The 22602-nt window shown below is 37.9% G+C and overlaps 1 protein-coding gene across 1 annotated transcript in view; it reads left to right on the top strand.

The window, feature by feature from the left end:
• Window positions 1-218: 218 nt before the first annotated feature.
• Window positions 219-22602, top strand: part of LOC107193012 — a 33165-nt gene continuing 10781 nt past the window's right edge. Inside the window, exons 1-9 of the mRNA XM_015582382.1 lie at window positions 219-293; window positions 1735-2002; window positions 5742-5886; window positions 8398-8597; window positions 13418-13524; window positions 17195-17416; window positions 18958-19161; window positions 19384-19683; window positions 20783-20881. Of these exons, the coding sequence (XP_015437868.1) occupies window positions 219-293; window positions 1735-2002; window positions 5742-5886; window positions 8398-8597; window positions 13418-13524; window positions 17195-17416; window positions 18958-19161; window positions 19384-19683; window positions 20783-20881 (1620 nt within the window). The remainder of the gene's footprint in view (window positions 294-1734; window positions 2003-5741; window positions 5887-8397; window positions 8598-13417; window positions 13525-17194; window positions 17417-18957; window positions 19162-19383; window positions 19684-20782; window positions 20882-22602) is intronic.

Genomic DNA, 22602 nt, shown 5'->3' on the forward strand with positions numbered 1-22602 from the left:
ATTCTATTTGTAAGTGCTCCATGTCCAAGAGAAGCAAATTTAGTATAAACGTTTTTATATTATAATATCATTTATAGAATACTTTGTTGTGTAAATAAATGAATAAATATTATAATAGTTGATCATTGTTAACCAGTATTCTTTAAACTATAGTATTAAAGAACTCTTTTACTTTACACTGCCTAAGTTATATTGTTTGTATTAAACAGATAGCAAAAATGGAGATTATGGAAGATGGTAACTTAGTAGATCGTGTCAGAATTTTGTTGCAGCGTGACATGCAATATTATCAGGTAATGTCACTGGTAATTTAATAATTATTGTAGCTGTATAAATGAGTGTTCTTTGTTTCGAACAATGCTTTACTACACAATGAAATGTTTAATTACAGTGGATACCGGTTAATTGGGACACATTGGAACCAGACTACTTTGTCCCAATAAAGCGAATTTGAACAGATGAAATCTGAACACTATTTATTGTGAAACAAAAACGATTTATTGAAAAATGTATGAAATATTTGCTGTTAAATACAAAGTATAACAAAAAAAGTTATACAAGTTATAAACAAAAATCTATCGATAGAGCTGTGATGGGGGGACGTCGTGCCGCGTTTCCAGTATCACCCGTGTCATTGTGCCATGGCTCGAGCATGTCAACTTGATCCCACTTTAATATGATTCAGAATTTTAGACTTCTTTTTACTTCATTTACGCTGACCCTTCCTACGTTCGAGCCGTATCTATACTTATAATCAATATCACTACTACAGAATAAGCTTTACTGTATCTCCAACCGTAAACTGTACGAGCGTTAACTGTCCCAATAAAGTGGCGGTATGTCCCGTATAAGCGAAGTAGAAACAATAGTGTTTGTTTCCGTTCTTCAGTATTTGTCCCAAATAACCGGCGGTCCCAATTAAGCGGAACCCATTGTATTAAATTTCATGAAAACCTTCGCTATTTTAAATCAGTTCGTTTATAGATAGTTAAATTACAATACGAATATTTTTTACTGAAGATTTAGAACATGTGTACAAAGATAACGCGTAAACACATTTATAATCGTAACGTTCATTAGAAAATATAGTGCATCAGATGGTCGCTCTAATTACGAAACTTGTTATCATCCACTGCCAAGTTCTGTCGTCCAATGTTTTGTTAAAGTATTATTTGGATCACGTGGGTCGTAGAGATCTCCCGTCTGCAGGGATGGAAAAAGGAGCGAACCGCTCATTGCAAAGCAGTCTTTAAACGGATGCGCCACTCACAATGAGTGTACTGTACTATGGTTCTTCCCACGTAGATTTATTACTGTCAACAACACCCACTTCAAACCGGGCAAAGTGTGCAAAGAAATAATAGTTGCTGGCTCTGTCAACCCAGTGATGGGCAATGTTAACTTTGTTCGTTATAAACCGAGTCATGGTCGTTTATTAACCTTTGCTTTAGACTTTGCCTACTAGCGATGTTCAATGCTTACATAGCCCGGGCAATGCAGACTCTGTACACCTTGTGGACCTCGCCCGTAACAGACATAACACTTATAATTGCTTAATTACATAGCGTAAAAACTCAACTAATATACTGAAAGGAGTCTTTTGATAGAGCGTAACGAACCAACGTATTGAATAATATTTTTTGTACATATCGTTAATTTCAATTTACCAAATTAACCTATAGCGTTAACAGGGTATTCTGATAAAATATTTGCTAATGTGCTGGGGTGCTACAGGAAATGCAGACAGTGTTAAAGGAGCCATTGTGTACACGTATATGCGGAGGGAAGCTTGATTTTCCAAGACACGCTTCATTCGCCGCTATCAAAATTGTCACATGGTGGGAATTAGACTTCCAAGCTGCTTTCAAACGCCACTCTGGATTTGCTACTTCTGATGAATGTGAAACTGCCGGAAGCGTAGGAAATGAGGATAGAGTTATTAAACAAATACAACCATCCGAATTCATGTTAACAGTAGTTGATACTGCTGAGCAATTATTAGGTATGACCATCCGTTTTCAAAGTATGTTTCAGCTATATAAATTTCATATGGAATACTAGTTGACACCAAATAAGACCATAACTGGTATACGCATCTCGAATGAGCAGGAGAGATTTCTCGAATCCTGATCCTCCCCACCTCACCCCACCCCTAGGGTGCTGTCTGTAACGTGGGCGATAGAATTTGTCATATACCGGGTAACATAATAAAGTATTTCACGAGACATGAATACTTCTAAATTGGCACATTTTTACTTCAGAGTCATTTGATGTATGTACAGTGTGGGACAAAATGATATCTTACGTCGTATTATCGTTTAGTTTTATATTTTAATTGAAAAGTAACTAACTATTTACAATACAATCAATTGCTTATTAAGCTTGTAATAATGTTTACTACTTTTTTTTAAACAAAATTATGTATTACATATACAGGGTGTTACAAAAATGTTGTTCGACCCGGAAATAGGGCACTCGGGGGGTGAATTGGAACAACTTTTTCCTTAGCAACAGTGTAATCTGAGGCTTCGTTACCGAGATATTAACGAAAAAGTGGCTACGCGCAGCGCTTGTACAACGAAGCTCCGAACAAGTAGATCACCATGCATCGCAGGAAACTGCGTATAGAAACCGTATTCGTTAAACTCTTTTCCGTAAAATAAGTCTATCGGTAGGGTAATGCGGTTCATATTAACGTAGCAGTAACCTATTGAAAACCTATTGAAAAAGGAATTTACAAATTTCTGACCCTCTATCTTCAAGTAATTATTAGTTTCCGTTTTGTTTAAAAAATTAACTGTGCACTCGTCTTTTTACGTTACACATAATTTGCCTACATTTATGCTTCATTCATTAGTCTCTTTAAATAACAAACGACAGATGATAAAAAGTATGATTTTATTTCTTACGTCTTTTTTATTTGCTATTATACGCAGTTTCCTGCGATGCATGCTGACCTACTTGTTCGGAGCTTCGTAGTACAAGTGCAGCGCGTAGCCACTGCTAGCGCGGGAACTCGGCTGGCAAACTCGCGCTTTGATTGGTCAGAGTTTTTCGTTAATATCTCGGAACGAAGCCTCAGATTACATTGTTGCTAAAGAAAAAGTTGTTCCAATTCACTCCCCGAGTGCCCCATTTTCGGTTTGGACAATATTTTTGTGACACCCTGTATATTGTGTGTACTATTAAAAACGAAACAAAATAAGTAAAACAAAAAAATAGCACATCTTGTAATTATTATAACAAGTACATTAAAAAGGAAAGATACATTGCTTTTAATATTTTGTCAATCCACCTTTGTTTTGAATTATATCTGTCATTCTCTTTGGAAGAGATTTATATAGAATTTTTTAATGAGTTTTCGTGGCATTGTATTCCACTTTTTCAAAATGCAACATTTTAAATCGTTAACAGTCTGAAACTGTCTTCCTCCTGTATATACCCTTTTTGAAAGTTCTGCCCAAACATTTTTAATTATGTTCAGGTCAGGTGAGTTTGTTGGCCAATCAAGAACAGATACATTTTGACCTGAAAAATATTCTTTGACCTTTTTCGCCGTATGAATTGCAGCATTATCCTGTTGGAAGGTATAATTCTCGCCTGCAATACGCGTGGCATATTTCTTTAATTGATCATCAATAAATGAAATGTATTTTTTGCTGTTCATACGGCAGTTGATAAAATTTATATCCGTGTTTCCACAATATCCAATAGCCGCCCACACCATAACACTTCCTCCCATTTGGCCACGGGTTAAAAACAATTGTTCTTTTCTTAAGTCGTGAAAGTAATAGTTCCAACCATCGGGCCCATCTAAGTTAGACTTCTTTTCGTCCGAAAAGATAATATTTCTCCACTTTTTCTTCCACTGAATATGTTCACGAGCAAATTGCAAACGATACTCTTTATGTTTGTCCATTAAGGGTGGTCGTCGTTTCAATTTCCGCCTCTTGATACTTTTACTTTGTTGTAGAATACGTCTAACATTTTTAAGATTAGTTTTAACAACTGCTTCTGCAGCAATTTGCCTAGCTGTGCCTTTGAAATTCGAAGCAATCCGTAAAATGGCCCGTGTTTTACGATTTGTGATGATACGCGGTCGTCCTCTACTCTTCTTTTTCCCATACTGAGTGGGATTTTTTAATAAATTAGGGACTACCTTACGACTTCTGTTCACTAATTTGGCAATTTTTGCAATTGAATATTTTTCTCGTTTTAGTTATAAAATACGGTCTATTTCACTCTGGTTTAAGCACTTTCCACGATCCATTGTTTCAATTTTTTATTTATTCGAGTACTGAACAATACCGAAACACTAAATCTGTGCTTGTTTGTGCCAATCTGCGGCTCAACTACGACTGGAGACCGAAAATATTACAACTGTGCTATTATTTTGTCCAGGTCGTAGTACCTTGTGTTTACGTTTTCTTCTAGAAAACATTTCACTGCTATTCTACAAAAACAATTATTGGTACACGTAATCTTACAGATACATACTGTTCAGGATTGGCTGGACTGCGGCATGACGTCATGCACGCCTAGAAGCCAGCGTCGTCGCGGCGAGCTCGTAGCGCGCGCCTCGCCGCGAAGTTCGACAATTGTCGTGTCGAGTTCGGTAATCGTCGCCGGAGACGAGCAGTTACGTCGCGGGTAATCATAGTGCCGACACCTGTAAGTCGCCTCGTATAATTATAACGTCGTCCTTCTCTAGCCACTGCCAGGTCTTTGTCTGGCAGTGCGCTCTCTCCCTCTCTCTAAAATGACCGTTGCTGTGAGTGGTGCCTACGTGACCGCTAGCACAGTTTTTATGCTATTAACTGTTTAACACTAGGTTTACGGGCTCTTATCGTGTAGGTATCTCCACGGCACGCATCAACGAACCCGCAGATTTTCTTTAAAAAACAACTTATTTTATATAATACACAATTTATGATCTCTGAAATTAATGCATAGCTATAGAGATAGGTATACCACATAGAGAATTTCGAGGTTAGAAAGCATTCGAAATGCGTCAAAATGACGCGTCCCGTAAACCTAGTGTTAATTACCCACGAAATGTGCGAGTCAGAGAAAGAGTGCTTCCTGCTTATAATACTTTTATTGCCGGCGCTCCGGTCCTCATAATCATATCTATTACTGTGTTTCGGTGCTTCGATGTCTAGTGTTGGCTTATCCGTGACGATACTTTGTTCTAGAAACGTGCGAATTAGCTAAGGGTGCTCCCTACATAACACAGTTATATTACCGGCACTCCGGATATAATAATTGTATCTACTGTTTTCGGTGCTCTGAATTATTGTGTCTACTCGTTATCGTTTTATTGTATTTATTTATTTGTGTACAGTTTGTGACAGTAAACCGCTAATTGTTTGTTACAAAATCCAAAAAGGCGCTCCTTCGCATTCTTTCTCGAATCTTAATCTCGAACACATACAATATATAAGGTGAATAAGAGGCAAGTTAATATGTGTTTATTGTAAAATACAAGGCATTGCTTTATATGTGCTATCATTTTGTCCCACACTGTATGATGCTACACGAGGCATAGTAGATGCTCAGTTGTTTAAGACATTGATAGCTAAGGCACCCGAGAGGTAAGTATGCAAACAAGTACGAAATTCGTAATTTCGCAGTTATGGTCTTATTTGGCGTCGAGTGTAATCAATTGAAACGTACGTAATGGTACATATTTTCTAGTAGTATCATATAAGAATATTGTATTGATTTATAAATAATTTCAGAACATTTACATTTGCTCATTCAAGAATCATTGGATCATGCAGATTTAACAGTATTAACGGCCACTTTGGGAGCAGCAGCATTAGTACGAAACTGCTTATGGTGTTATAATCAACAAACTAAAAACACAATTTCTGCTCTAACAAGGTACTTGTATGATACATCACTAATCTTTAATCCTAGGTATTAATTATCATAACTACTGGGCGAATATTAGGTAATATAGAAACAAATTTTACGACTTATTTAACACATTCGGGACGGATCGTAATCGTTTTTCCGACCCGAGGGCCTGGATAAATGAATTTTTCTTTTTTTTATGTGTTTAGTATCAATATGGCATTATAAGCATTCCAAAGAACATTCAAAACAATAAAAAACGTCTTTTTTTAATCACACTCTTTAATGAGAACGGTAACTCCCATATAGCAAGAGAATCTGTCGTTTAGGTAAATCCTTAATGTAAAAATACTTGTCGCGTCGCGTATACAATTTTTAGAAATACCGTTATGGTCACTTTACCTACATTGGGTTTTCTAACAGCTGTTTAGACCGAGGGTAGGATTTGCTACGTGACTTTTTCATTAATTTCCAAACGGCGAAACTCGGGCTTTCTTTAATTGCTTTATTGTAGGAGATTTGATAGGACAAGGCGGTCTGTGGAGACGTTTCTCCAAGGCGCTTGGGTTTTTGGTAACGACCGCTAGGTGGCGAGTTTTCTCGCAAGCGATAATTACAGCCTTTGGGTCCGAGGAGCAACCCAGGCGTCTGGGGTAGGGGTCGTCTACCGTCAGCCCCATTGACGAGTCCTTGGTAGACGATTCCCGAGACGAAACGCTGTATTTTTGATCCGCCTACATTATGACCATTTATGCCTCGAGTAGTGATGGGTAACCGAGCCTCGATGTTCGAGCTTGTTCGAGCTACTAGAGCGAGCCCAACTGACAGATTTATGTTCTCAGGGGAGACCCGAGGCTCTGGCACACTGGCACTCGAAGCTCGAAGCTCGTAGCCTCGGCGCGTAGAGATGTTATCTGGCCGCCGGCAACCGACCATCGGGCCCTCGGGTTATAATGTAACACACGGAATAAATCACCCATGAATAAAAATTTAAACTTTTACTCCTTTCAGTGTACTTTCTTATAAATGTTAGGAATAAATGTAGGAGATTCTCTTCAGATCTCATGCGTTGCACGAGCAACAACCGCAGTCGGTAACGTTCCGAGCGAGCATAGACACGCGTAAGAAACATTTACGAACATATATGTGTGGATTATTTCACCCGAACGCCATATTTCCCCACATTGACAATACTTAGAACATCCAAACACGGTGAAATGTCGGATTTCAAAGTACGTCTTTTATAATTACTGAAATCATAAAGGTGTTTTGAGTGGTTCCAAAATCTTTTATCTTTAATAATTATTGTGAGTGCAGAAAAAGGAATTCTTCCTTTTGGTGGACTATTATTTTTTCGAAGTTTCACATCACGTGGGTCTATTTAGAATAGATAATATATTGAAAAGACATAAGCAATTTAAGTCAAATCGAAAGGAAATTTCTGTGCATATTGTTAGGGATGTCATGAAGATGAGATTTATGAGGCTTTTGTGTATGTTTTAAAGTGAAATATTCTTAAATAAATACTGTTTATTGTCATTTAGGTAGAGATTGAAAAAATATATTAAATTCCTGGGATCGCTCAGCGTTGATCGTAGAGGTTGAAAGAGGATTCTTGCTCAAGTCCAATAAAACACACGAGAAATTACGAGAACTGACCGAACACTTAGAACATTTCTTAGACTATACAAAGTAAAGAGTCGTGGACTCTGACGCGATGCGCGTGCTTTAAGAGATATTGGCTGTTTGCAACAATGAAATTGTACGACAACGACGTGAGGCACGTGCAAATTGTCGCGTGAGAAGAGTACCGGTATTATTCCTATTCTGCGGGCTCTCGGCGTAGGACAATAGTCGAGCACCGACTGTCCTTTTTTGCACAATTCGGTGATTGGCAGTGAGTTATCGCGCGATACAGGTGCGTGCCAGTATTGGTTTCGCAACCGCGTGATATTTTTCGGAACGAGGAGCGTGGCGGAATCTCGCGAGACGTCGTAAAAACTCGGGAAACTTCGGTCGCGCGACGGTGCGCGAACGACTTATTGTTAGTCGAATTTTAAACACTATTGATATCATTATTAAGGGTTATATCTAAACTAATCAAGTGGGCGATTCCCTTAAAAGTAGTCCCCTAACAATGATTCCTTTAAAGTGTAGTACTGGAAGTCTGTATACACTGCTTGCAAGAATTTGTTTCCATGAATAAGAAAAAATTATTCGTAGAAGGGATCACAAAATCACGTGACAGATTACGAAACCATATTGAAGCAAATGATGTATTTATTGTATTTTCTACAAACTTTCCGAACAACTGAATAAAATAGAATTCATGTATGAATGTCGAATTCTCTTAGACCATCGTTAGTATTTGTGATTTCTTTAAAAATAAATTGTTTGAATATATGATTTATAAACTCTGGGGCGTTTGCTAGAATTGCACGGTATTATTTTTAAATTTCATGGCTGTATTCTCATAATGTTTAAAAATATTATTGGTAATACACTGCATTAATGTATATATTTTCTAATTATTAATAGCGAAATGGTGAACAAATCATACAAATCTTATCATGAAATGGCTGAGGCTGTAGCAGAGAGATTATTAGATTTACACTGTCGCTTAATATCATTATATGTACTCAACGAAGCTGATTCTCTGAACTGGCATGATACAAAGCCATTCTTTGAACGTGAGCGTTGCTCCTTTGTGATACAAATGTGGTGGCTGTACATGCAAGGTAATGTAAAATACTTAAACTAGTTAAAATTTTGGCAAGTATTTGATATACCAATATAAAATGCTTTCAATGATTTTTGAATAGTTTGTTGGAGGCATGTATGTAAATGTTTGTTGAGGACAACTTTTTTCTTACATACAGGGTGTTCGACAACTAGTGGGAAAAAATGTAAGGGGTGATTCTTTGAGGCAAAATAAGACGAAAATCAAGAATAACGAAATTGCGACAAATGCTTCGTTTGTTAGTTATAAGCTTTTCAAAATTGACCCAAATGATGGCAATCCGCGCGCATGGAGTGTCAGCGGATCACGGCTCGTAAGAGGCGTACAGTCACTGTAAAGACTCAACGACATGCAGGAAAAGTCGGTAGAACAGCTGTCTACTTAGCCCGTAGAAAATGTCGATAACTTGTGCCCGTGGTATTTGAGTCGAATCCACCTGTATCGCATTAACTCTGATTACTCGATAAAATTAGCAACAAATGTAAATATCTTCTTACGAATATTATCGGGTAGAGAGGGTTAATGACCCTCTAGTTGTCACGTATAACAATTGTCCTGTCCATGAGTATCCATGAAATTAATTCCGCACATGCACGTACATCACAGAAGTCTGCGAAAAGTGTCCACATACACTGAGCGATTGTCCCGTCCGCGAAAAATGTCCACACACACTCTGCGTGATTCTCCCGACCGCGAAAAATGTTCACACACTGCGCGATTAAGCGAGATTCCTCGGTTGGGTTTAACACTTTATACGTTACACAAAACTAACACTCTACATTCTGTGTAAAAAGTACACGGAATTTATCATTTGAAAGATGTTCGTAAAAGATATCGCCACAAATTTTTTTCTGTAAGTTGGTAGCACTGTACCAAGTACCACGTGGGAATTTTAGCGCGATCTGTCACTCAGTGTGTTGACAGCAGCTGTTTTTGTTACCCAAACTTTTGAGTGTTCTGCGATTTTTACAATGGACAATTTAGTTGAACAAAGAGTTTGCCTTAAATTTTGTCTTTCAAACGAAATTTCGTGTGCCGAATCACTGAAAATGCTGCAGAAGACCTACGGTGAATCGTGCATGTCAAAAACACAGGCATATGAATGGTATAAAACATTCAAAGAGGGCCGAGAAGTGGTAGTTGATTTGCCTCGTTCTGGTCGACCTGCGACGTGTACGAACGACGAAAACATCGACAAAATCAAGAAGCTGGTGCTCGAAAATCATCGTATGAGTCTTAGACAGTTGGCTGAAGAGGTCAACATATCTTTTAAGTCCGTTCATAACATTATGACTGATATTTTGGGCATGAAACGGGTCGCCGCACGACTGGTACCGAAAGAGCTCAATTTTCTCCAAAAACAGCATCGTTGTGCAAGAGTTTTTGGCTAAAAACTCAACGAATGTTATCGACCAAGCACCGTACTTGCCTGATATGGCACCGTGTGACTTTTTTCTGTTTCCGAAGCTAAAATTACCACATCGAGGAAGGCCTTTTTGAGTCAATTGAGGCCATAAAAGAAAATTCGCTGAAGGAGCTGAAGGCCATACCTCAATCAGCCTACGAACAATGTATGAAGGATTGGGTCAAGCGCTGGCATATTGCACTGTTGTATTGCACTCGATGGGGCCTACTTTGAAGGCGACAAAATAAATTTTAATGAATAAATCAATGTTTTGTATTTTATTTAATAATTCCGGGTACTTCTTACACAGAATGTATATGTTACACAAAACTAACACTCAAAATAAATAATTTGTAACTATTTCACACTAATTTTTAACCTACTCTAATTAATTTATAACAACTATTTAAACGAAGTTTAACACGGTACAATTAATAAAACCTACAATAATTAATTTGCACTATTTATAACGACGACGTACGCGACACTACTAAATAATCACTACGTAATCGCTAAATAAACTAAAACTTAGTTTTCCGAACATGAACTCTATTTCCTCGTAGAATGCAAAGGACACCGTTCGGAAAGGACAACTGATATTGTTGAACTGATCCTCCCTCGTTAGGATCGATGTGGCGTAATAGGTCGATCCCCACTCTTTCATGGTCAATACTTTTTGGGAAGCAAAAACTGCATGGGAAAGTGTCTTGGAGGTCGCGTTTCTTTTCGTATGTTCTTAGAGTAACATCTGTATTTTTTTCTCATACACCACTCGGGGCCATTTAGCCACGATGCCGAGGGTGTGCGAGTCTGGACATTATAAAACTGTCTCTTGTCTTCTGCAGGGCGACCACCCGCAGATTACCTGTAACGTGTTACTGCCATCATTATGACTACTCTCTAGGTCTATTATGGGGGGAACTTCGTATAACAGGTTGAAAAATCGACTTTTTTTGTGCATAAATCGATTATAATGCATCTGGAGAATATGTTCTTTCAGTAACAGATTGAAATTCGAATCATAACCGGAGTTTTCGTTGAGCATACAACAGCGCGTCGAGTAGGTCTGTCGGACCGCGCGGACCTGCTCCGGTCGGTCCCTCCGCTTCGCTCGTTGCACACAATAGATCTCAGAACGCAGACTTATTTCGAGCAGATGTTTAGTCGGTCTTGTATTTCGTGTACCTTCGTGTAAGTACGACTACAGTCGAGGTAGAATGAATCAGTGCCCTTAGGTGAAAACGCAGGTATAGATTTTGTTTTTTGGAGTCAGTTGTGTTCCGAATTTCGGTCCGTGCAGAAGTGAAAAATTATTGAAATGTATCCAAAAGGAAGTAAAGACGATAAGTATCGTCAGTCTAGGCCGCGTAAAAGAAGGTTCGTCGAAAAAGAAGGTGCTCCGAAAGTTTTCAGTAAGAAAACTTAGTGCTGCGAATAGTGAGGACATTGTCGTTGAGAAGTTTCGAGCACGCGCTTTTACTTCATTCTGACGTACAAAATCATTTATTACCCATATACCAAGATCTATCGAAGAAAGATCTTCTGGAAAGATGTGTCGGCGGGCATATGCAAAATGCCAATGAAAGTTTTAATTCTAACGTTTGGCGTTTGGCAACCGAAACACCTAAACTCTGGAATTAATATCATTGAAATTGTCGCTTTTATAGCTGCTAGTGTTTTCAATGAAGGATATTTCGCCATTGTAAAAATGTTGAACATATTGGAAATAAAACTTGGACACGAATGTAAATCTTTTGCTAATGCGTACAACGCGACACGGGTAAATCGCCAAGAGCGCTGCAGCCTCAATAATAGTAAAGAAGATCGTTCTGATCGCAAAGAAGTTCCAGCAGCAAGAAACAACAGCAGTTGAAGAAGCAGAAGGTTTGCTGTATGGACCTGGAATCGCAGATTAGCGCGAAATAGCTGTAAGTATGAAAAACGTATACATTTTATTACCTGAAACTTTAAACGCATTTTTCTCAAAACCACTTTTTCCAATTTGGCGTGCAGTATAACTCAAAAAATATTTTACCAACGACTTATCCCAGTGCATAGATATAGAAAATTACATTCCCTTCTAAATGAACCTATAAGTTAACGATATTGTTAAATTATACAATATTTATTGCACAGCGAACACGAAATTTTTTTCTAAAAATCGCTGTCTTTGAGTTTTAAGTCCTGTCATTTCTTTAATCAAGCACTTATCATTATTCTAATAGGTTCATCCATAGAGTAATCTTATTTAAAAAAACAAAATTTGTGTGTTCTTTTATTTTAGGTGAATACATTGGACGGTAGGCTGCACGCCGATTTATACCTCTGACACCGTGGTCCCTGAGAACTACTTCCATGGATCGATATATACTGATTATTTTTTATTATGGATAACATTTGTTTACTTTTGAAACTATTTATTAAGTCTATCTAAAAGCTACAACAAATTAAACTAAATAAGTTCTTTGAAAAAAATATCCAAAAATCGGCTTTATTTTAACCATCTATACGGAGCCTTAAATAAAATTATTGTAATTCGTAAATATAATTATATTTATTATAAACAACATTAGGTATTTCTGCCGTAAAGGAATTCCCTGGTAATCCTGCTTTTGGCTACCCTGATAACGGCCCTGGCCAACGTCTGAAACTGGCTGGTGGCTAAGGCTTGGTTTTTGACAACGCCTGAACGGACCATGCCCGGTCTCGGACTGTGCTTAACATCCCACCAAACACCACCCATTTGTTTTGTTTTTTATATCTATCTGGGAAAAACCTTCAAAAAATGTAGTGTCCGTTGGGGGCGGAGACTGCCAATGCGGGGTTTCACCCGCTGAAAAACCTCCCGGTGACCCTCTCAGGTGTGAGGGCTAGCCGCGGGATCGTTCGACACTCACCGCGACCAGCCCCGCCCTTGCTCTCCCTCTAGCCTTTGAGGGAGGGCTCTTCTAGTGCTTCGCCCCGCCCCCTGGGACGGCTGTATGCCACCACCTCCTACCTACAGCGTCGAGAGTTTACCTCCCGACACTGTCTCCTTTTTTGGACTGGCCGCAACAGGAGTGACATCCCCAATGTCACCTCCCAGTTCCGTCGCCCTGCGAGCACCACGAGGGGCCACCGCGGCTGTGACCCTCTAAACTCGTGCGCTCGCAAGGCAACAACCATACACCACCGAGTGTTCACCACGCACCCCAAATAGGAACGTGGTACCGACAATGTTTTTGGAGTATCTCAGAAACTTGGACCATTCGCCGATTATATGTTCAGAATCATGCCCCCGACAACATATTCAAAAATCATTGAAATCATTCTATGTTAACACATCAAATGAGCCTTATAAATTTTAGATCTCACTGCACTACTTAACATAACTTAAATATAAATTCTATTAGCATTATATTCACCACTTTCAGGAACAAGAACAGATTTATGGGACACTGTTTCGCCAAAAATGGCGCAACGCATCTTTTCTGGAATATTGAATGAATCATTATCCATCATTGTGACGAGATTTATTTATGTAAGTCTATTACTAAATTTTTACTAATTTACGATTAATGTATGCACACTACTGATTTTTAATATTTGTTACGCGTAGTCTCGATTCGATTAAACTTTTATTTGAAAGATCTTGAGGAGAGACACTACTCATTTTACTTATGTTCGGTCAATTTGTAAATATATTTAATGATGAACTAAAATGCGTTTTAGAGTGGAATTGTTAAATGCGTACCAGCCACTAAAATCATATCCATCTTTTTGTTATTGGACATAGCATGCTGTATATGTATAAGTACTTGTACACAAACACATTATTCCCATGGAAACAATAGTAACAATCATATTACGTTGTGTCATAAATAATTTTTGTTTTCCTTTGTTAAAGGGTATTGCAGGATAAGGGGGTCAAAAGTGCCTTTAGACCGATTTTGGCTTGTAATATACCTTTCGATAGCTTGTCAAGAAGAAACAGTTTGTGCCAAGTTTCACCCCTCCATCTTGATCAGGAGGGTAGTAATAGGGAAAAGTCGGATTATCGGTTTCTCCTCTTTAGTGACGCGCAAAAATTCTGTAAAAAAACCTGATAGATAGTATTTAACGGGGCGTGTGTTGGAGATTTTTTTGCGATTTTTTAGTTGAGTATCCTAGTTATGAAAAATCATAAATGATGAAAAATATTTTTTTCTTATTAAAGCTTGAACGGCACCATATTTATCCTTTCACAGTAGCAACATATTATCATAAGTAGTATCCTTAATTTTTTTGTGATTTTTTGATAGGGTGCGCTGTAGTTAAAAAAATCCAACATCAATTTTTTCCGTGAAAAAGTAACTTATACTTTGAATTTTTGTATTTCTTCTATTAAAGAAGTATACTGTTTGATTTCACGTGTTTTTACATTCAGCAAAATAATATATATATACTAAAAAAATTAAATTAACACACTGCCAGACACTATACTATGTTCCTTATATGTCAAAACATTTAATCACATATCTAGAATCACCGATGGAGCAGCAGCTAAGTGCCCGACTGCGAAGCCAATGCAAACTCGACCACCGGTTGAAGCCCCGCCTGGTTTAACTTTCTTTTTTTTATTACATTAATTATATATTTTTTAATTTCCGGCTAAATGACAATGACCAGTATTTATTTAAAAGCACTTTAAACATAGTTTAAAATATTTTTATTCTAAAATATGTACAAAAATAATTTTCGAGCAGTTTTTCTCGCGCTACATATATTTTCCTTGTTACGAGCCAGGGCTAAGCGGCTTCGAAAGCCGAGGAAATGGCGTGTTTAGTTTTTAAGAGTTTGTTATGTGGACGAACCTGTGCCTATTTCATCACAGGGAGCCACTAGGTAAGATTTTCGTGGACGAAAATCGTGATTGAAATGTCTTTATTACCGGAAAGTGGAACGGTATTGAATTCTTACCAATTATACGCGTGCCGAATACATTATTGTCCGATTATTTCAAGAGGGGTTGATAGGAATTTCCCAGATTTTGAAAGAAGCATTTTAGCCGCCCAAAGAAATTAATATACCGTGAATAAAGAAAGTCCATATTGAAGACGGAACATGAACAACTTGTGACATTATTTAGAGGACAAAAAGAAAAGACGATGTGTTGTATTTCCATGCATATTATCCATGCTCACCGACATCAAATCTAAAAAAAATGCATATGCGTGGACCAGCTTAACAAAAAAATCTAATTTTGAAAATGCTTCTCAAATTAATATCTTCCAAGCTTTCGTTTTACTGTACGTAACATATTAATGTAATGGATTTTTCTTCCAATGTTTTCATATGTATGTACTGCAATGGTTAGAATAAAGGTAACATCTAATTGTAAGAATAATTTGTGTATATATGTATAAGAGAATATGTATTTGCGTAATATAAAATTTAAATATTAAACAGGAATAAATACATCTCCCATTTTTTAAAATGCTTCTTAAATCAATATCTTCGAAGTTTTTATTTTATTGACATATTATAAAATGAAATTATACAATAATTAAAAATAAAAAGTAAAACCGTCGTATCGGGATTCGAACGGAGTTTCGGACGGAGTGTTCATCATGAGCACGTGAGAGAAATCATGCAGCTCTCGGCGTTTAGGGCGTAAACTTTAGGTTACTTGGGATTTGGGATTTTTGACCTGGCTTGGGCCACTCGACCGTCACGTCGTAAACGTGTGAAGTAGAACTTTTGCCGAGAACACCCGAAACAGAGCGCACACGGACAGATGTAAAAAATGCTTGTGTTGGGGAGTCGCCGACTGGGATGTAGTGGGGCAGAGTTCACGGACAGGGTAGAATTAGTGATGGGATTTGGAACGCTTCGAATCGATTCGAAACTGTCTTGAATTCGAGCGACAAATTCGAATCGCTTCGAATCTGATTCGAAGCTACAAAAGTCTTGAAAGTCTTGAACGGATTCGAAGTTCCGAGGCGATTCGAACTCTCGAGCGGCTTCGAAGTCTTGACCAGATTCGAAGTCTTGACCAGACTCGAAGTCTTGAATGGATTCGAAGTCTTGAACGGATTCGAAGTCTTGAGCGGATTCGAGTCTTGAACAGTCTTGGAAAGACTGCAGGATGTAAGAATGCGTGTGAGAGGGCGAATGCCCTAATGTTTAGGTTAGAAGATAAGAGGCACGGACGGTTGGTGAGAAGACAACCGCGAGACGAGAGTCAGTCGATCTCTCCGCTCAAGACTTCGAATCTGGTCAAGACTTCGAGGCCGCTCGAGACTTTGAATCGCCTCGGAACTTTGAATCCGTTCAAGACTTTCAAGACTTTTGTAGCTTCGAATCAGATTCGAAGCGATTCGAAGTTTTCGTCCGTGTACAGATTCGAAGCGATTCGAAGCGTTCCAAATCCCATCACTAGGTAGAATATGCTTGGGTAAAATACCCACGGGAGGCATGGAGAGGGTAAATGCTCCCGTGGAAATCCCACGATTCTGGCATCAGTGCTGCCGACCAACAGTCGACACTCAGCACGCACTCCACGCACATTACACACAGCGCCACATACTTCCGCTTATAGAGAAATTACGAATCTCAACATATTCAACCAAAGTTGTGTAAAGAAATTTGGTTAGTATTTATAAAAAATTTAATTTCATTACATTTTTTACCCTTGTTTCTGTCATAAATGCATAAACATCCGTAGTCTATCTACTGATAACAAAATAGACGAACTCACTAAACATCACAATTCAATCAAATTCTACATTTATAATTACTGAAAATCAAATTATTTTAAAAGTACATTAACCAAATAACCATTAACATTTTTGCAATGTAAAATTACAATAAACACTGTTTATGGTAATCAAACTATTATTTATTTTTGCTGCACCTGTTTTATATAAGTGTTTGTTGATACAGACTTTTCTTTATGCTTTTTATAATATAGATTTTCACAACAGCTTATTTTTATGTTTAATTATAACGATTAACATTGTAAAGATTCTAATATTAGATGGCAGTCAGTATCAAGTATATTTCTCATTAATTTGTAATAATAAAAAAACTATAGTTTAGAAGAATACAAAACACCCCCGACTCTACAATGTTTATAATTTTATATTATAGAACGTTACGTAGATCGTGCACGTTTTGTATATTAGAAAGTATAATATAAATGTCAACATTGATAAGCATACGATTATTAGGTTCGACCGAGTTTAGCACGATCAGAACAGTTTTGGACAGATGCCTTTAATGTTCTCTGTTGTACGGGCTACCTTGCTTTGGGCGCTTGTGTGAATGTTAACGAGATGATTGGAACAAACTTAAGTAAACTGCCAATCGCCATTAGGGACATTCACGCCAAGTGCAACGAGTTGCTGATTTGCTTGTTATTAAGAGGCACACCGGTTCAAGAATTATACCAGGTACGGAAATAATACATGATTAACAATTTGTAACGCTTCATGGTACGGAAAATTCATACTCTATCCTTGTTTAATAAAATGTCATATACTTGTTTGAGGATAATTGAAACGTAATAGCAGCATGTACAATTTTACTGCACTCTTTGGAGAAAGTGGGTTTAGGTGTTGCTGAATACGTATTATATGTTTAAATATAACAGAGACTGGGTGCTCCAAAAAAATGGGAAAATCCGCAACATACATTCTGTGTAAGAAGTACCCGGAATTATTAAATAAAATACAAAAAATTGATTTATTCATTAAAATTTATTTTGTCGCCTTCAAAGTAGGCCCCATCGAGTGCAATACAACTATGCCAGCGCTTGACCCAATCCTTCATACATTGTTCGCAGGCTGATTGAGGTATGACCTTCAGCTCCTTCAGCGAATTTTCTTTTATGGCCTCAATTGACTCAAAACGCCTTCCTCGAAGTGGTAATTTTAGCTTCGGAAACAGGAAAAAGTCACACGGTGCCATATCAGGCGAATACGGTGCTTGGTCGATAACATTCGTTGAGTTTTTAGCCAAAAACTCTTGCACAACGATGCTGTTTTTGGAGAAAATTGAGCTCTTTCGGTACCAGTCGTGCGGCGACCCGTTTCATGCCCAAAATATCAGTCATAATGTTATGAACGGACTTAAAAGATATGTTGACCTCTTCAGCCAACTCTCTAAGACTCATACGACGATTTTCGAGCACCAGCTTCTTGATTTTGTCGATGTTTTCGTCGTTCGTACACGTCGCAGGTCGACCAGAACGAGGCAAATCAACTACCACTTCTCGGCCCTCTTTGAATGTTTTATACCATTCATATGCATGTGTTTTTCACATGCACGATTCACTGTAGGTCTTCTGCAACATTTTCAGTGATTCGGCACACGAAATTTCGTTTGAAAGACAAAATTTAAGGCAAACTCTTTGTTCAACTAAATTGTCCATTGTAAAAATCGCAGAACACTCAAAAGTTTGGTTAACAAAAACAGCTGCAGTCAACACACTGAGTGACAGATCGCGCTCAAATTTCCACGTGGTACTCGGTACAGTGCTACCAACTTACAGAAAAAAATTTGTGGCGATATCTTTTACGAACATCTTTCAAATGATAAATTCCGGGTACTTTTTACACAGAATGTACATACTCCTCATGCAAATACAAATCGAAAAATCATTTACTTTTTTGTAATCCAAAGCTCTCTTTCTGTGATATTAGCAGTTAAACGAACTCTAAGCGGCTGAGCGGTGGGCCACACGTACAGTCAACGCGCAGCAGTCAAGAAGCGCACGACCACGTCACTGGCCTCTGCTTCTTGGCTGTGCCTGCGCGTACGTGTGGTTCACCGCTCGACTGGAGTATGTTTAACTGTTAATATCTCGGAGATGGAGCTTCCGATTACAAAACGGTAAAAGAGTCTTCAAATTGTACTTGCATGAGGAACATGCATGTTCCAAATTGTCCCATCTTTTTGGGACACCCTGTATCTTCAGTTGTTTTGTCTGTAGATTTTTCGTACGGGACTCGATAATTTAACAATTTTGCAACCACGTCGTGGACCTGCTCCGTGGTTGTTGATATGTGCGCCGAACTTATCAGGTTCGGTCGACTCTGACGTTTATATTGTAAACTTACCTGAAGACCGAGCTGTAATTCTAGAATTAAATGTACTTACACATCAACCGCAACCGAATTGGCCCCAATTAGTGAAGGTAAAAATCAGCCGAAGTATTGAACTTAATCTGATCGTAAGTATAATAGTACTCGTAACATTGGATGTGGAAAACCAAATCACATATATGAGGAAGACATTAGTAAATATTCAACAAAACAGGCATTGAAACTTGAAATTTGCCAAAGTTGCACTAGTAGTTTTTGAAAAAATGCCACAATGTATTTATAAAAATAAAATATTTGAATTATAATCTTTATAGGTGCTCATTATGAACGATTATGCAGTAGCCAAAATATTATTGAACACTTTAATTCACGACTGTGGTAATTTCACATCTGAAGACAATTATGAAAATTTAAAGTTGGGCGTAGACGGAATAAATTGCAGTGGTTTTTTGTGTAATAGCATGGCATGCAATCATTACATGAAACTAACATCGGCGTTGAGCCAGTACAGCCTAATGCACATTCTGACCTGTATAGCACAAGAACCTGATCATCTTATTGTGTCTGGATTAAGGCAAAACCACGAATGGTCGAATTACCTGGATCGCCAACAGGTACTAGTAGACCAGTGGAATTAGACTTCTTTCAAAAAATAACTTTAAAGAGCTATGTTCTTACATGAAAATGTTCGGAAATTCATTAGAAATGAAATATATACGTTTGAGACTCATGAAAAGTTGGGGAACATTGTTAAAAGAATTCGAAAAGATTCGAGAAACATGTATTTTGCTTACAGAAGAAAATGTAATGATTTCAGAGAAAAAGAGGTCAAATAGAAAATTTAGGTATAGAAATACCTACAAAGTGAGTTTAAGTACGTTAAAATCGGTCCACACGTTAAGTTGCAAAAGAATTAAAACTGTCGAAATATGTTGTTTTTTCAATTGTTTAATACTCCTGTTATATCCTGTATTCTCAGAACCTCTTTTCATTGCACACTTTTATCATATTACTTTCAAACGCGAAGAACGAGCGAAAACCGTTAATTCAGCGACACGTGGAAGCAACGGGCGTGGTTGTCCTTCTTCAGTATAGTTTATCTACTCGTGATCGTTTTGTTATATTTATTTATTTATGTACAGTTTTGTCACAATAAACTGTTAATTGTTCGTTATAAACCAAGAAGGCGCTCCTTCGAATTTCTTGTTCGAGCCTAATCTCGAACAATACTGAATGAACGAAACAAATTCCATATCCGAGGACCACATTCTCTTAAAATTTCAAACCTGTATGGTCAAATCCTTTGGAGTATTAAACAACTGAAAAAACAGCCTATTTCGGCAGTTTTAATTCTTCTGCAATTTAACGCGTGGACCGATTTTAACGTACTATATCTTACTTTGTAGGTATTTCTAATACCTAAATTTACTATTTGACCTCTTTTTCTCTAAAATCTTTACATGTCATTCTGCAAGCGAAAAACATGTTTCTCAAATATTTTCAAATTCTTTTAACACCGTTCCCCAACTTTTCTTGAATCTTAAACGTATACATTTCATTTCTAATGACTTTCCGAACATTTTCATGTAAAAACATAGCTATTTAAAGTTATTTTTTAAAATGAGGGTTTTGAAGTCTAATTTGACTGGACTATAGGTGAAACTTGAAAGAATGTAACTTCAATAAGAATTTTGATATTTCCCGCTTATGTAGGTCTGGAATCAGTGTAGGCCGCCATGGCTGCATGCAATTCTGAAACCGTTAAAGGACATGATGCCGCCAATTATTGAAATCCTGTTGGAAGCCGTAAGGGTAAGTTATGAATGTATATTTATTATTATTTCTGTTTGTTGTAATGCTACTACCTAGTATAGTAGTTTTTATCAGTTTATATAACTTACTGTGAACGCAACGAAAATGGAACTGGCGGGACATGTATGCCCTGACCTGTGGTCAATTTTTTTCAACAACACACTGATCCTCTGGAAGTTTAATAATTCGAATAAATGTTGCATATAAACCGATGTTATTCATAAATAACGAATTACTTTCCTCCGAACTAAATCATAACAAAAATTATTTGTTATTTAAGAAAGAGAAAAGACCTCAAGGTTGGTTCTGTACTAATTTTGAACTCCTTATCTAACTCTTCCACAAAGTCCATCATTTCTTCTTCATTCTTAGATCTTTCATTTAAAAAAGACACGGTTCCAAGCATGTAGCTTTGGTTCTGGAACTTGTTGATGGTGCAAAAGAACTAAAAATCGACATATATGTGGTATGTGCCCCTTTTCCATTGAGCCCCTCAATAATTTAAATCCCTCTTGGTCCCTACATTACCAGTGCCTTAACACCGAGCATCAAATTAGTAATTTTACACTAAATCATTTACCGCGACAATCTTACACTTAATAAACTCGAGTAATTTGATCCTTGAAATCCATTGGTTTGGTATTTGCTATAGTCGTAGTTGACCGTTCCCACACGAAACACCTTTACCGCTCGAGTTGTATTTAATTTTATTTAGCGAGTTACGAGGCTTAACCAACATTTCCTGCAGTTCTCTTGTTTCGCATCCGGTTCGTCCGTACGTTCCATTTTTCTAAGTGAGATTTGAGGCTTTCACGGCCCGGCTTCATACAGTTCTCACTGTTGAGGCTTTCGGGTGTAAGCCGTGTCCTCGTGGAATTGTTTTCCCGACGTTTCGCAAGCATTGCAGCTAGCTTCATCAGGAGGTCGAAGGCACACTGATACTGATGTGTGCCTTGTGGGGCTCCTCTAATATACTGGAGCTTGGTCCAGTTCCAGTTCATGGCTTACCAATCAAAAGACAATTTTTTAATTCTTCAGCTGACCAAATTCTGAAAAATTATCCAACAACATCCTTGTACCTTGATATTTTTGAAGCGGTGCCGTGACCAGAGCATCGTGACCCGTTTCCTCGAAATCAAACACAACATCACCACAACCAAATCCAGACGCACCTTAGAACGTACATGCTTTGCCTTACTGCGAGAAAGAATTGGCTGCATCAAGAAGGTAATCTCCCGCATATCCAACAAGCTCATATACCTATCCCTTGAGTCAAGCAACCATATTAATCCAGAACTGTGGAACAAAGTAGATCGACTCAGTTATGAGCAGGCCTTTAGAGTACACACCATCCGCACTCAAAAACAAGAAGAGAAGTTCAACAAACTGTTGAAGCCTAAAACTAAAGTCGAACCACTGAAGGACACTGTTAAAAACCACACTAACCTTCCCTTATCCTCTGATACACTGTCCTATCCAAAGGACATAACTTTGCCATTGCACCCAGAACTATTCCAACAGAAAAAATCATCAGCCAGGTTGAAAATGCCATGTACAACTTACCGCCAGAAATGGTTAACGAAGTCAGAAGGCTCACCACCAACGCCTTAAAATCGGCAAAGACTCCCAACTCCAGCTTAACCAAAGCTGAAAGGATTGCACTGTTGGAAATAAAACAACATAAAGACATCCTAATTTTACCTGTAGACAAGGGCAACACG

The sequence above is a fragment of the Dufourea novaeangliae genome, unplaced genomic scaffold, assembly GCF_001272555.1.
Source record: "Dufourea novaeangliae isolate 0120121106 unplaced genomic scaffold, ASM127255v1 scaffold479, whole genome shotgun sequence".
NCBI lineage: Eukaryota > Metazoa > Arthropoda > Insecta > Hymenoptera > Halictidae > Dufourea > Dufourea novaeangliae.